The sequence below is a fragment of the Dipteris shenzhenensis genome, chromosome 17, assembly GCF_047967505.1.
Source record: "Dipteris shenzhenensis isolate YYH24624 ecotype China chromosome 17, Dip_SZ_1.0, whole genome shotgun sequence".
NCBI lineage: Eukaryota > Viridiplantae > Streptophyta > Polypodiopsida > Gleicheniales > Dipteridaceae > Dipteris > Dipteris shenzhenensis.
In genome coordinates this window covers 36,415,610-36,431,106 of record NC_141612.1, presented here as the reverse complement: position 1 = coordinate 36,431,106, position 15,497 = coordinate 36,415,610, and the positions used below count along the sequence as shown (strand labels likewise).

Below are 15,497 nucleotides of genomic sequence, written 5' to 3'. Positions count from 1 at the left end.
CTTGGAACCGAGGGAAATCTCATGTTTTGGATATTAAACTGAAAGGGGAATCTATTCCAGTTGTATAGGCTTCGGTCATTTCTAATGTAATGAAAAAGCATGTGTCTGTGTACTTGGTTTTTGCAATTGAAAAACATATGCGCCTTCTAATTCGGTACAAGGAGGAGCTACTTGACTCTAAGTTTGCACATCCTGCAGTCCTTGCATGGAGGGCACTATTGAGAGCTTAGAGGGGGTTTGGGGTGCCCTTAAGGTTGTCTCGGGCCAGTATCAACAAGACCAAATCACACAATTTCTTCACGACGGCTGAGGAGATTAGACAATGTGGTACTTGAGTTGTCAAGGCGGGCATCGATATTTTAGCTGAGTACCAAATTGCCCTGGCGCTAGAGTGCGCGCGGCACAAGCTACTTGTTATTGGAGATCGGCCAAACTCCCTTTAGTGAGGCAGGCCTCCTGCCCAACCAGGTCCTCCTAGCCACGGCCTGGAACCTTCGTGGTGTTTTCACAAGGGATGCATGGGGCTTGGTGTGCAATATCTTGTGGGGCAGGATCGACTGGCACCCAGAACAATAGAGCCACGATCGCATGGCAAACGGAGACTTTGCCCAAGGAGGAGGGAAGACTTGGCATCATCGATCTAGAGATGCAAAAAGCAAAGCCCTACTGGGTAAGCTTTTAGTGCGTGAGCTCATCCTAGGTTCCGAGCCTTGGAAGCTATTGCTTCAACAATGACTTCCAGAAACACTCCCCACACGAGAGGACAAGGGTAGTCGTCTCATTAGTGAATCTTCTCAGATGCTCCCCTCAAAGGGAAGGGACCACCATTGATGGGCCCTTTCCTTTGAGGTATGGCAGCATTTGGCTGGTGGACTCATCCAAGCCATCCTCAATGTCAAGAGAGTTTAAGCGCCAAACCCTTCTCTAACATCCAGAGGCCCAGAGCAATGGACACACTGAATGGACACACTGAGTCGACATACTAGGACAGTGACCCAGCTAAATCCTTTGGAGCATGGAGGTTGCTTCCTTGGGAGATGGAGACAGGAGCAATAGTCCCCTCTCACCTGAGAGGCACCGGTACGACAATGTTGGAGATAGATGTGCCATCCTCGAGTCTTGGAGATTAATCTGCGCAGAGCCTCGAATCCCCTACGTTGATATGGATCGTTCTCTAGGACAGGGGTGCCTCTCAAGATCTTTTTCATGCATCATAAAGAGTTTCCCATCATGTTAAGCAATATATATCTAAATGAATATAAGAACATGCCCACACTCATCCTTTGGAAACACAACACACGGTGTGCAATTTCAATCTCATGACAGTCACTCACAAGATTGAAAACCATAAACTCCATCACACATAGCGAGGACTAGCTACTATGAGATCCCCACCAACTCATCAGCACCCCATGCTATGTGTAGACCATAGTCTAAACATATGACATTAAGAAATTGCTAACATAGAATCACAATGACTCAATAAAAGTTAGACAAAACACTCACCAAAACATGAGGAGAACCAAGCTAGCTATGATTGCACAAGTAGAATGTAAGTATAATCTATACACATGAAAATAATCCCCCACAACCACATTAAAGACTGCTCCTTGTGGCTCAATCTTATTTAATTATTTGTTCCACAAGTTGGTTTGCTCAAAAATTTTATATTGCTCTCATCAAAACGTTGCTTGTGAGACTTCCTAACCTTCTACTCTTGAAAGCACAACATTCTAGAGATGCATTACCTTTAGAACCATACCACCCTCACCATATATCTTAGATTTTGAATATGGGGATGCCATTGGGAGTAAAGTATTCAACACCGCACTAAGGCCCTGCGTACAAAGAGATATGACAACAAAATCGAGTGAAAGAAGTCACACAAAAGGGAAAAACAAGAAAGATACAATGCATCCATGTCCTAGTCGCATCGATGCCCTAGCTAAGTAGAAATACAAGTACCAACAATAGCATCGATGCCCTCTCTTCCTTATGTCCCATGACTCTTTTCTCTATGTGTGTTCCAATAACTACCTCCAAATCTTTCCCCTCAAAGGGAAAATGAGCTTGCTTCGAACAGGTCCAAATGACCATGATCTTTGTTACGGAAATGCTCATCTTGAATGATTGAGGATTGATGCAAAGTGTCCAAAATACATCTCCGTGGCTCGGTAGCCCAGCTCCATCTTTTGCAAAGAAGACCACGCCATCTCTGTGCATATATATGTGTGTGGTACACACAGACACATGCATAATCTTGTACATATGCCTTTATGTATACATATCTATATATAAGTTTTAATATGTGTGAGACAAAGATATGATATAATATGATATTATTTATGTCCATACAAGATCCAGTAGAATGTATTGGACATGAGGATTAAATTGACAACATTAATTACAAGTCGTAATTCTGGAAGTAGCTTGCAAACATATGCATGTTTCAGGAGTAGTCTAGCCAAAGTGTATCCGCTTGCGATAATCCATAACTTCCTTTGTTAGGATCCTACTAGCTTGGCTAGCTGCTCCAAGAAGCAATGCAAATATCTAGATGCTAGAGTATGGATGTCTTGTGTCATGTGACCATATGCTTGACAAAATGAGCAACGTATGATGCCTATGTGCACCCCTCTAGATCACAACCTCTTTCCTCACTTAGCTCAAGAATTGCAACATGGACAACTTATCTATGGATCCCTCTTTCCTTCTGCTAGTCCAGTTAGGCCACATGCAGTGCTAATCAGCATGCATGTCATGAGTTTAAAAACTCTATAATTTTGCAAAAGTGAAGATAAGGCATCAAGCTTCCACATTCTAGATTTTAGTATTAGTTAAAAACGTCAGCCAAAGCAACCAATTTTCACACCCATATAAGTAGCAATTGCAATCAGCAAATGTGATATCTGTCCTTTCACAACAGAAAGATATTAATACAAATCGAGAAACAAAAGTACCTGAAAGTCTAGTAAAAGTATGCCAGCGTGAGGCCTTAAAATTTTATCAAGTAAAACATGAAGACTTCTAGTGACAGGAAGAAGATTGTCATTCTCTTTCTTGTACCTGCCAAAAAGGGGACATGAGAATAAAATCGACAGCTAAGATTTAGTTTCTAAAGATCTATTGCTATACTACACAAAAATTTGTTTTACATGCTGAGAATTATGGGCAACAATCTTGGCAATGCTGTTTTCAGCTGCACTTCACTGACAAGGGGCACCATCTCTCCTAAAGCCTCAACAGTTGCAAGACGAATCTGCTTCACAAGACACAACAAAATACTTAACATAAGCTTGAACTTGTCGTAGTTGGACATTAAGACAACACAATTTAAGGACACATACCCATGTCCATAGCAGCGAAGGTGGCATCCCTCATCATGTATAAGAACAAAGGACTCAATAGCACCCAATCAAATCAAATGCACTTTTTTTCCATAGCAATTAATCAAAGAACTATTTTCTTCTAACGGCATTCAAATGCAGCCAATCCAAATAAAGGACCCATCCCATTCACCCTTCTTATCCCATCTTGCTATACTCTCAGCTACAAGTGTAATATTTCAAGGTTCTCAAATAGTTTTGTTATGATAATCTGTTTTAGACATTGCACCAACCACTTGGGAGCTTCCATATGCAATGTGGGATACGCTGGTGTAGTGAGAGATAAACCAAAAAGAAAACATGTATTTGTGCAAATGTGAAAGAGCAACAAACTGGAAAATATGCGAGGCCAATTTCATTTATTGATGAGATTTGGACAAGTTCTCTCAACTGGGGTACCTATAAGGGTTACAGGCATATTTTATTGTCCTTGACAATGGCTAGCCAAAAAAAAAATGGAAAATAGGACTGCCCCAAGAGGACCAGAAGTACCAGGAGATGCCCAAGACAACCCCCGCATCTCCCCACAGGTTTTCCGCCCCTCGTCCTCCTAGGCCCCCCTCAGCACAAGGCTATCGTTTGGTAGGTGTTGCAAGACTGCAGATGCCCCCGTTCCCACACCTCGACTTCTCTCATTTCTACCTCCCCAAACTGCTGTGGAGTTCGGGCAGAGAGTGAGCGTCTCCTTTTTTTGGAGGAGTATGCTATACATGCAAATTGTGAGGCTGTTGGGGAACCCGTTGATGACCTTCAAGATGAGTAGGTCCAATCGAGGATCCAAGCGATGATATATCAAGGTCCTCCAGCTTGCACACCGTGATTGCGCAAACTCCACAAACCTTTATGTAGCCACGAAGTCAACCTTCAATTTGGGATCAAGACGCTTACTTACCATGTGTTTTTCTCCTCTTTCTCCAGTCTATGCCAGGCGAGGCACCTCCTTCCACACCCATATTGGGGCCACCTCTACTCCCAAGTTAGGTACAATTTTCCATCAATCCCTCCCTCTTAAATGAGGGTTCTCAGTGGGAATGTCCAGGGATTGGACACGATCCCCACATGCCCACGGGAAGCAAATGATTGCTGATCACATGTAAACTCCTATGTAGGGCATACCTTTTTTTCCGATGCTCTTAGATCACAAGGAGGATTTGCATCTCAGTTTCAGCCTTCTTGCTTCACGTTGTTATTGCACATGGTGTCTTGATACTTGCCAGGTCTTACTTCTCTTGGACGGCTCTCAGATTAGGGTGCTTAACATCTATGCACTCAATCTGAGAAGAGACCGAGTTGCCTTTGGAGGGAGGTATATATGGTAGAGCAGCCTATTCATAAGAGAGGGGGGAAACCTCCCTTCCCAAGAGAGCCGTATGGAAGGGATTCGGTTGCACGCCAGGAGCAGTAGCAATTCTCTGACCAGCGATTAAAGTATCAATACCATGCTCAAGAGGCCTTTTGGACCCAAATTGGGAACCAACACTCCTCCATCATGGGACAAAAACATGGCTCGGGCCCTTCCAACACAGTGTACTCTCAGCTGACACCAGACTTTTAGTGCCACTCCCACAAACCGCAATGTTTAACAACTTTAGAGTCCGTTTAGCATTGCATTCGGAGTTGCAGAGTGACCCAATGGGTCTTGGCAGGGTATTGAACACTTTTCTACCATGATGAGGAGAGGCACTTGTGACATGACTTGGAGATCTATGGCTTGGCTCACATAGTCAAGTCCAAAGATCTGCATCCAAACAGAGTCATCTTCAGTGCCATAGGAGTCCCCTATCTTATCACTCTAGATGCTCTCTCTCGCATCTCCTTCATGTATGTGCATCTACAACCTCCTTCCTGCTTCCTTCACCTCTGTCCATCCTGCCTCTCAGCTCCCCTCTCAGCTTGCCCAACTCCCCCATTCAAAACATCATTTAACTTCCGTTCAGTGCGCCCAAACTCCCACTCAGCTCGTCATTTAACTTCTGTTCAGTTTGTCGCTCATCTCCCACTCCAGTCAAGTTACTTCATCTCAACTTGTGGCACATCAGATCCAATTTTTCATCAAGCAATAGCTCTAGCTAGTCGCCAGTTCACCACCTTGTTCCAGCTTTCGTTCCAGTCGCTCAACCTCATTTCTGCTTAGCCCATCCAACAACAGCCAAAGGTTATTCTAGACTCCTTGTTTAGGTTTCTCCACAGCTATAAAATGAACACATGGGCCATGTACGGGGACATAAAAGAATAGGAAACCAAGGCTGCTAATACCCCGGTTCTATGCATAGGAGGACTGCATGAGGGCTGGTATGATCGGAACATGAAAGAAAAGATAGATCACATAAAAGAAAACATCCCTAGATTGAGTGGGACTCAGAAGATAAGTTTGAGTCATCCAACAGGGGGCACAAGCACGAGTAAATTTCAACGACTTGCAAGGAGCAAGGTTCCCAAGCAAACTAATAAGCTGAGAGGTACCAAGATATGGATTCTAGAGGAGCTCACCCCAACTCAGGTCAAGGCTTGCTAAAGTGAAGGATGCCTAGAAGGACATGGACCATTTATTGAGATGGGAAAGCATTAATCAGAGAATTTAAATCTAGACCCAAAGGCTCTCAGTATTGAAACTGATGTAAATGCACATTGATTATCCTTTTAGTAGACCATAGCTAGCCTATAATAATTTTGGAGATGCGCTATGCACTCCCAAGAGAAGCCTTGTGCACTCCCTCGACCCTCTGATTACTTAGATGATGTGGCTACTCTCTTTTTTTTCCTTTTGTCTCATAGGCCATGAGGCCTCTCAAAGACCTTAATATATCATTCTTTCTATAGACTCGGCTTGGGATATCATTGCCACTTCAAATTTAGAGATCCAATGCACAAAGGCCTCCTCACATGCCGCAACAACCTGGTCAAAAGAGAGTGGGATGTTAGATTATGAGTAGTGTAGTGTGAGCACACTCTTGGGACAATTTCCCTCGAGTTAGCAGGCTTTTCCTCTTTTGTAAAGGCTATATTCCTCATTTTGGTCATTGTTTGTACCACAAGTCTTTTGTTCTCAATTCAAGGCCTTTCTATGAGTGGAGGTTTGTGTGGATAGTCGTGGATTTGTAGGACTTCGATGAGGTTTTGGACAGAGTGGTCCATGTCTATAGGACGATGTGCCAAGGGCATGATTGACTGTCTCACAAAATTGAACTTCTCTCAAAAAATCTTACATTGGTTAGTGAGCACTACAGGGACGGCCACAAGGGACTAGGATTAGTCCAAGAACAAGAATGCATGCATTAGCTAACCTCTAATGGGTTCAACTGTTGGATATTGTTTATTGATTGTGTACGACCTTGGAGAGTGCTAAAAGGCCCATGTTTTAAGGGAAAAAGTGCACACCATGGAGTAAAAGCGCCAACTATAGCTTTATGGGGTGCCTTTTTCCTAAGAAGACTAATTCAGACAACTTTCCCTGGCTGAAAAGCTCAAGCTATCAACTTTTATGGCTGCCCCTAGATCTATAAATAAGAGATCTTCTACACTCCTAGAACCAGAACTCAAGTTGTATCAGCTTCATGCTTCTCCGCGACCCAGTTGTAAAGGGAGTTTTCTTCTGCAATAAAGAGCTTTTGGGGGGGAAGGGGGGGGCAGCCCTGATTTCTCACGCCTACTGCTGTGTTTTCTCTTTCCCCTGGTTTTCCTTGCCGTTCAAAGTTTCCAAGCACTATCCGATGCTGTTTTTGAGGTGCTAAGTGCTCAGTTTTGATCTGCGAATCGGTTCAAGGAAGGTTTCAGTGGCATCAGAGCCAGCTTCTTCACTTCCATTGGTGAAGGCGACCTAAGATTTTAGAAACAGTGAAAGCCAAATTGTGTGCCATCAACAAAGCAAGTAGAAGGCTTCCAATGCCAACGATTCAAATCCAGAAGCAGCCCAAATTAATCGCAATTTGCAAGCAATAGTTGCTCAGGCCCAAATCAACTTTTCCAATCTATGAATTCAGCCAAGAGATCGAGCCAACTTTAATTGCCATCAGCCCCAAATCTCCACAATTTGCTCAGTTCTATTTGCTGGCGCAAAAAAGCAAATATTCTTGGTGATTCATTGCAAGAATTGTAGATTGCAGTACAAGATCTTGAATCTGTCCCAATCACAATTCAAAATAGCTTGCTTTTTCTCAATGATCCAATGCTTCTTGGATGAGTCAAGATCGAAACAGTCTGGACTTGATCTATTTTAACTTTTAAGCACATCGTGCCTTTAAAGAACGGAAGTTCTGCTACTAGACGACCAAATAAGAGGGGACCTATAGGGCCTGATGATGACCTTGACGAAGAGTTCGTAAAACCCAAAATCCAAGAGTTCCAATTTTTGAAGAAGATCCCTCGATCTCAGCATCTCTTTGAAGCTGATTCTTGGGAGCACGTATATATCTAGATGAATCATCCTCTAAAAACACAACATAGTGCAGTTTCAATCTCATGATGTCACTCATACAATTGAAACCATAAACTCCATAACACATAGCAAGGACTAGATAGTATGACATCCCCATTGATGTCATCAGCGCCCAACAAAGGGTGTAGACCATAGTATAAACATATGCTCTCACACATACGAATCAACACACCCACACATACTTGAGCATCCATTTATACAAAGGTCTTTGTATTGAGTTTCTGCCGGCAGTCCGAAGGTGAAGACCACCCCCAAAGCATCATAGCTTGAGGGAAAGAGGAAGGAGTCCAAGCCCAATAGAACATGAAGAAGATCACCTACTCCCAAAAGTAAGAAGTGCAAAAGAAAGTCTTCCAGCTCCAACACTTCTATCAGCACGAGTTTCCTCTTCACAAAAAGAAATCGAGGGAAGCATTCAAGAACCAAGGAGAAAAAGTTCAAAGGAGGAGGCAAGTTAGTTTGCTTCATCAATTATGACAGAGCCTATGGACAAACGGAGGAAGCTATGAAGTTCATGCACCGATTTGATGTGGCTTTTGGTAACTAAGAAGTTTCAAGAATCCTCCAAGCTTTGGATGGTGAGTCTACATCTCATAGACACGGCCAATGCTTGGTGGAGTGCACAGATGGTTGCTAAAAAAGCTCCTAAAGACATGGGTAGAATTTAAGAAAGTATTCTACCGGTAGTTTCTTCACAAAATAGTTTGTGGATGAAGTACATATCACATAGGAGGACCTCCACATGGATGAAGACGAGCCTAATGAAGCCTACAACAAGAGATTTTGTAACGCATATTTGCAAGTTTCTTCTTTTGAAGAAGTCTCAGATGAAGTACAGCTTTGGGAGTACCGAGCAAGATTACCACCCACAGTACGAGCTTTCGTAAACATCCCACCTAATACAAAGATTTAGGACCTTATACAATCAGCTTCTTGCAATTGTCATGTACATAACGGATCATCCTTCCTTTAAGAAAGGAAAGAAAGGGGGATCAGAAAAGAAGAAGATAATACCGAGAGGAATGGGAAAGAAGCCCTCTATGCCACCACTATTTGAAAAGTCTCATCCAAAGAAGCCGAGGGGAGACCCAAAACCAAAGCCCTACAAAGGAAAGTCCAAGTTCACTTCCAAACATATCGAGACCTTGGCAAGTGTTTCAAATGCGGGACAATGGGCACTTGGCTGCCGACTACACCAAAAAATCCAAGAGCTCGAAGGAGCAACAAAAGCCAAAAGAGCTGCCACAGACTTTGCCAGGGGAGTCCCTAACTTACCAGGTAGAGTGACCAATCCAGAGGCTAGAGGACTTTCTCTCATGGGACAAAGTAAGAGTTGATTTTGTTTGATCCCAAAGCAATGGATAACGTCATCTCACACGACCTAGCTTTGCAACGAGAAATCAAGACAAAAGAGTTGGGTCAATCTCTTGATTCCCGACAAATAAATTCTAAGGACAGTCAGTACCAGTGATGCCTCTTATTGGCAAGCTTAAGATCCATATGCAGGATCATGTGGATCACAAGGAATTTGTCATTTCACCATTGGAAAGCTTTGGGAATGCCTTGGTTCCATAGGAAGGGGGTTGCACCTCACAATCCCGAAAGGGCAGTTGCTTTTAGTCATAGAAACCGAGAGCATCAGATTGCTGCAAAAGAAAGAGGAGAAACTATTCCAATTGTATCTAGTGTTTCTGTTGGAAAAGTAATAAAGTCTTCAATTTTCGCTTACATGACTTTTGTTAGGGAAATGTCCTGCAATATGACCAAATGTACTGCAATCAAACAAGAAATTGCAGACCAAATCCCAGAACTCCAGTGTCCTTGCAAGATATGGCAACCAAAGGAGTTGAAAAAAAAAGCTGATAGTCCCAAAATTGCCAGTGTCTTGCAAAAGTGCACCTGTCCCAAAGAGGGGGGAGAAGAAACAGAGAACACACACACTAGGACCCATAAATAAAGGCAGGATGTAATCTCATAGACAATTTACTGCAAACACTCTCTCTTTTGCTCTCTCTCTCTCTCTCCCTCTCTCTACAAAAACACTAGGGCCCAAGACAATCGTCACGCTGGCCCCCCCCGAAGGTTTTATTCATGAAGAGAGAATCTGAGTACAAGAGTTCAGCGTGGAAGCTATGTTACAAAATCCAAAAACGTGAATCAATTTTACAAAGAGCTTCAAGCTCATTCCAAAATGGCAACATGCCACTTGTCAATAATCTGGACTAAATCCTATTACATGCCTTTGAGGGCAATTTTCTGGGGTCTTCGTAGCACTTGGTCACGTCTTTTTTTGCAAATCTCTTATCTTCTCTGATTTTTGCTTTTTGTGACAGTAAATACTGTTCCTAACAGACAAAGAAAACTGTCAATAATTCTGTTTAATTCTGTTGTAAGGCTGTCTTTTCTTTCTTTCTTTCTTTCTTTATTTTTGTGACAGTAACTGGATTTGTAACCGGCTGGTTACACTAACCAGACTAGTCAAGCCTGGTCTGGTTGGCTCTCAACTGGACCTCAACCAATTGTAGTCTAGTTAACCAACTATGAACTCTTGTACTCAGATTCTCTCTTCATGAATAAAACCTTTGGGGGGGTCCAGGCGACGATTGTCCTGGGCCCTAGTGTGTTTGTAGAAAGAGGGAGAGACAGAGAGAGAGAGCAAAAGAGAGAGTGTTTGCAGTAAATTGTCTATGAGATCACATTGGTATCAGAGCGTAGGCCCATGGCTAGGCTGTGACGATCGAGCAAGAGAGCAGTAGGAATCGCCGTTGATTCACCAAGGGATAAACCGTCATAGTGTAAATGTTGTGTGAGTAGCTCTCATTGCAAAGAGTGATGAAGTCACTGACGAAGGTGTGAACCCGAGAGGTGCTGGCTGGTAGGCTTGGAGCTTCATGATAGAGACTAACACGATAGGATAAGGACGCCTCTGATGGTGGGGATTTCTCGTTGGTGTCGTGGAATGCCAGACGGTGCTTCACGTGACGCTAGCCACGAACAGAAGCTTCGAGACGAATTCACGACAGAACTCGCGACGGTGTAAGCAAGCTGCGTGGAAGCTGTGTTACAAAATCCAAAAACATGAATCAATTTTACAAAGAGCTTCAAGCTCATTCCAAAATGGCAACATGCCACTTGTCAATAATCTGGACTAAATTCTATTACATATCTCTGAGGGCAATTTTTTGGGGTCTTCGTAGCACTTGGTCACATGGGTGGCCTCCGAAATGCTTGCTACGCTCCAAATTGCTTGGGTCTTCAGCCCCTCATAGTGCCTGTGACAATTAATTAAAGCGCACCACCATAGCACCCATTAATTGTTAGTGCTTTACATGCAAATAATAAACTGTGGACTAATCCTAGTCACGATGGGCGTCCCCACTGAACCCATGTGCACACATAACTATATATATATATATATATATATATATATATATATATATATATTCTCTGGTTGATCGAAGTCAACGCCCTTGATCATAATTAAAGGGGCTTCGACCAATGGTCGAGGCGCCTTAATTATGGCCAAGTCTCTCCAACCAAAGCTGGGATATCTCTCCAACCGAAGTTGGCACAACTTGGTTAATTGTAGTTAACCCTCTTGGCGCATGGCAAGTCTCGTTGATTGAAGTCAACACTCTCTGACTGTAGTCAGCTCTGTGGTTCTCTCATTAACCGTAGTTAACTCTCTTGGTAATGATCCAAGTCTTCTTGACCGAAGTCCGGTATCTTTGATCGTAGTCAATTCTTTGACGACTGGATCTTCAGACCTCACAGACATTTCATAGGTACCTCTTTCGATGATATTCTTGTGTTTTTGAGGTCTGAAGAGCTGTACAAGAGACATTTGACCATCGTGTTTTAAGAATTGAGAGATATTAAACTCTACATTAATGGTAAGAGAAGTGAGTTCTTTCTGGATAAGATCCGTTATCTTGGTCATGTAATTTCGAAGGATGAAGTACACATGAATCCCGCAAAGATCAAAGTCATCCAGGAATGGCCCACTTTGAGAACCGTGCATGAAGTATGCAGGCTTTCTAAGACTTCATTCCTACTACAGCAGATTCATCAGGCATTTTACTAATATTGCAGCCCGGCTTCACGAATTGACCAAGAAATGTACAGTTTTCAAAAGGGGAGAGCGGCGAAGGACAGCATTTAACTCTCTCTGAAGGAAAAGTTAACACGGAGCTAATCTTTATTGTTCCTAACTTACACAAACCATTTGATGTAAATTGTTACACATCGGAGAGTGTGTGTTTCTTCATCAGGATGGTCATGTAGTGGCTTATGAAAGCCAAAGTTTGTGTGATGCTGAAAAGCATATGCAGGTTTTTGAGGAGTAGTTGTTGGCTGTAATTCATGCCTTGACTATCTAGAAGCATTATGTGTTCAAGGTCAAGACGGCGGATCACCAAAGTCTCAAGTATTTCTTGACCCAAACTAAGCTCTTAGAAAAGCATATGAGATGGGCAAATTTCATTTTCAAATTGTGCATACTCCAAGGGCACAGTGGTGAATGCCCTATCTAGAAGGAGTCGTTGGTTGTAATTCATGCCTTAACTATCTGTAAGCATTATCGTTTGGGAGCAGATTTCAAGGTCAAGATGGATCGCCAAAGTCTCAGGTATTTCTTGACCTAGACTAAGCTCTCAGAAAAGCATATCAGACGGGCAAATTTGCTATCCATGTTCATTTTCAAATTATGCTTACTCCAGGGGCACTGAATAGAGTGGTGGATGCCCTATTCAGAAGGCCTCAAGCGAATAATGTTACAATAGCCCATCATAGAGACCTTGAGGATAGAGCACTATCTACAAGACCCAAATTTCAGGGAGAATATTCAGCAAAGCCAGTCAACCACACAATACTCCCTCAAGGATGGGTATCTCAAAAAGGACGATCATTTGTCTGCAACCCGAGACATGCAGATTAAAGTTATGGAGGAATCTCGTGCACCACCCCGAGGCATCTCCACCATGTCCCAAGCTATTGAAAGGTATTTCTATTGGCAAGTATGTAAAAGAACATCCACAAGTTTGTAACGGAATGCTTACTTATCAGAAAGTAAAGTACGATAGACAAAAGACTCCACAACTTTTGATGCCACTCCGGTACTCCAAAAGTATAGCCATGGATTTCATCTTTGATCTTCCAAAACCAAAAATTTGAAACGATAGAATTTGGACCATTATTGACAGATAAAGCAAGCTCACTTTATTCATGTCAACAAGACCATCAAGGCGGACCACATGGCCAAGTGGTTTATGGCACAGATTCTCAAGCACCATGGGATGCAGTAATTGACCGAGACCCCTGGATGACAAGCTTGTTTTGAAGAACCCTATTTGATAACATTGGGGACAAAGTTGGATTTCTTATCTTCTTTTCACCACCAGCTAGACGGTCAAAGCGAGATTGCAAATTCCACAGTGCTAGATCTTTTGAAATTCTGTGTGTCTGAATAGAAAGCTGAATGGGTAAAATACCTTCCTCTAGTGGAGTTTGCATACAACCCCACTCACAATTCCACAAAAAAATCCCACCACTTACACTTATGTACCGCTTCCTAGAATGATGCAATGTTAAATTCCTGACTTAGAAAATATATGAAACAAAAACGGCTCCTTAGCTCCCCTCTTTTTGTTCTTAGCTTATGTTCAATCATTCTACACATGCCTAAGGTCAATACACCATAAATAAGAGACTTCATGACTAAGATTGTGCATACTTTTTTCATGATTTTTCTTGGATTATGCCTCTTGGATTTTTCTTGGAAGACAAAATGGGACCATATTTCTTCAGAAGCCCCAATAAGTGAAGTGTTACTGAAAATCGCAGCACACAGTGTGTCATCCCCACATCATGAACTGTGAAACCATGCCATCCACAAGGGCCTACGTAGTGGCGAGGGAACTCAACTGGAGAATAAAGGTACCTCTACCATAGATGGTGACCTCCTAGATGGGTCACCCTCTAATGCTAAACTCGCCTGGATCCAATCTCTAACATCTCTCTTAGTGAGTATGAGGCCCACAATGCGGCCCAACGCTGCTCTGTCCAACAGAAATTGTACGGCTATCTACACCTTTTGCTTGTCCTCTAGGGAGAGGGAAATCCGATCCGCTATGGGACTACTCGAGGGAGCTGCCATGAGAGCCCCTCTGATGTTAGAAGAAAAGCTTGCCACCAAGATTGCAATCTCAAATTCGAAGAAAAAGATACTCCTGCTAGCAAAAAGGATAAAACTAACAAGGTGTGCAGGGGGAGGAATGGAAGACTGGGTTGTTAAGGCAGCCTGAAAGGGAAGGTAAGTGAAAGGGATGGAAGGGAGGGGATGAAAAGACGAGAGAACAAGGGATGTTAAAGAGGAGAAGAAGGGGGGAGGGGGGGCGGGGGGGGGGGGGGCAGGGGGCACGCGGGGTGTTCTGAAAAATACACGCCCCCAAGGAAGCCTTCACGGGCTATCAAAGAACATTCAGAAAGGGAGAAAGAAGGGGGCCCGGGGCAGCAGTGGCAGCTCCAGGCCGCAGTCATATTCCCAAGCAAAGGGCAAGGCAAGGCAAGCCTTGTAATCTTTTCTTCAGTCCAGCAACTCATCCAATGTTGGCTGGCTCAAACAAGGCAACAAGGGGGGTGTAGGGAGGGAGGGGCTAGAGGAGCTCCAAGCAAGGAGAGCCTTGTTCGATGGCTGCTTGATTTACCAATGCCACACATCTCCTGATATTCAATTTGGAATGTCATAGGTCAGCAAACATATGCACAACCCTAAGGTCACAAAGGCCACTCATCGGTACACAGTAAAGCTACTTTTAGATATTGGTAGGGCACCCAACATCTAGCATTGTTTCATGCCAAGGGGGCTGACTTAGTTCCGTGCATTCAATTCAGCTTTCACATCCTAAGGTTGGTCCCATTAGCTTCGGGATGGATTTTTTTGAGCTTGTCAAAGTGCTCACGTTGTTTGTTTCTTAGAAAGTCTCTCTTCTTGTTCCTGACTAGGCCTCTTTCCCCTCCGCATCTGCTGTTTTCCATGCTTTATTTGCTGATTTGCAGTCTAAATTGTACCAGTTATTGCAGCCATGCTCCCTTGCCGTTTGGAAAGCATTTGTGGGTGTCTTCTGCAATAATTCTGTCAGACATTTGTCCACCTCCTGGCAGGTGCAGGGCATCTGGCATTGAGAGATTGCTTTCTCTAATTCCTCATAAACATGGGCCTATTTATAGTCCGTCTTCAGATGTGGGTGGTGTGTCATGTGTTTCTGATTTTCCACAGCATGTTTGTCCCTTCAATCCCGAGGGAGAGGGCCCTGTGGTCAGACTCACCCCACCAATCTTGACGTATTTCAGTGTGTGTCTTGCAGCCTTGAGAGAGAATTTTCAAAAATGCAGACCTAGGTTTCCATCCTTATTCTATGCCAACATACTTTGCACTTAAACTCTAGATACAAGGCTATAAATTCAAACACTACCTGAAAATAGAACAAAGGTCTGTGAAAACCATGTATGTCATTACCAGCCATACATCCAATTGATTGAACAAGCCATACAAGCCATACATCCAAACAATACCAGAAAATGGAACAAAGCCATTTTCTGGTAGTGTTTGGAACAAAGTGTGAGAGAATGGTGAGTGAGAGAGAGCAAGAGAGAGTGAGAGCTGGAAGCTTGGAAGC

At 43.3% G+C, this 15,497-nt stretch overlaps 1 protein-coding gene across 4 annotated transcripts in view; it reads right to left on the bottom strand.

Annotated features, from left to right (window-relative positions):
- Window positions 1-15,497, bottom strand: part of LOC147892054 (ARM repeat superfamily protein) — a 248,375-nt gene that overhangs the window by 164,701 nt on the left and 68,177 nt on the right. For all 4 annotated transcript variants that reach the window (XM_087388218.1, XM_087388216.1, XM_087388219.1 and 1 more), the window contains exons 10-12: window positions 3,156-3,259; window positions 2,961-3,066; window positions 1,749-1,838 (exon numbers count right to left, since the gene is read on the bottom strand). In XM_087388218.1, coding sequence (XP_087244344.1) covers window positions 1,749-1,838; window positions 2,961-3,066; window positions 3,156-3,259 — 300 coding nt within the window. The remainder of the gene's footprint in view (window positions 1-1,748; window positions 1,839-2,960; window positions 3,067-3,155; window positions 3,260-15,497) is intronic.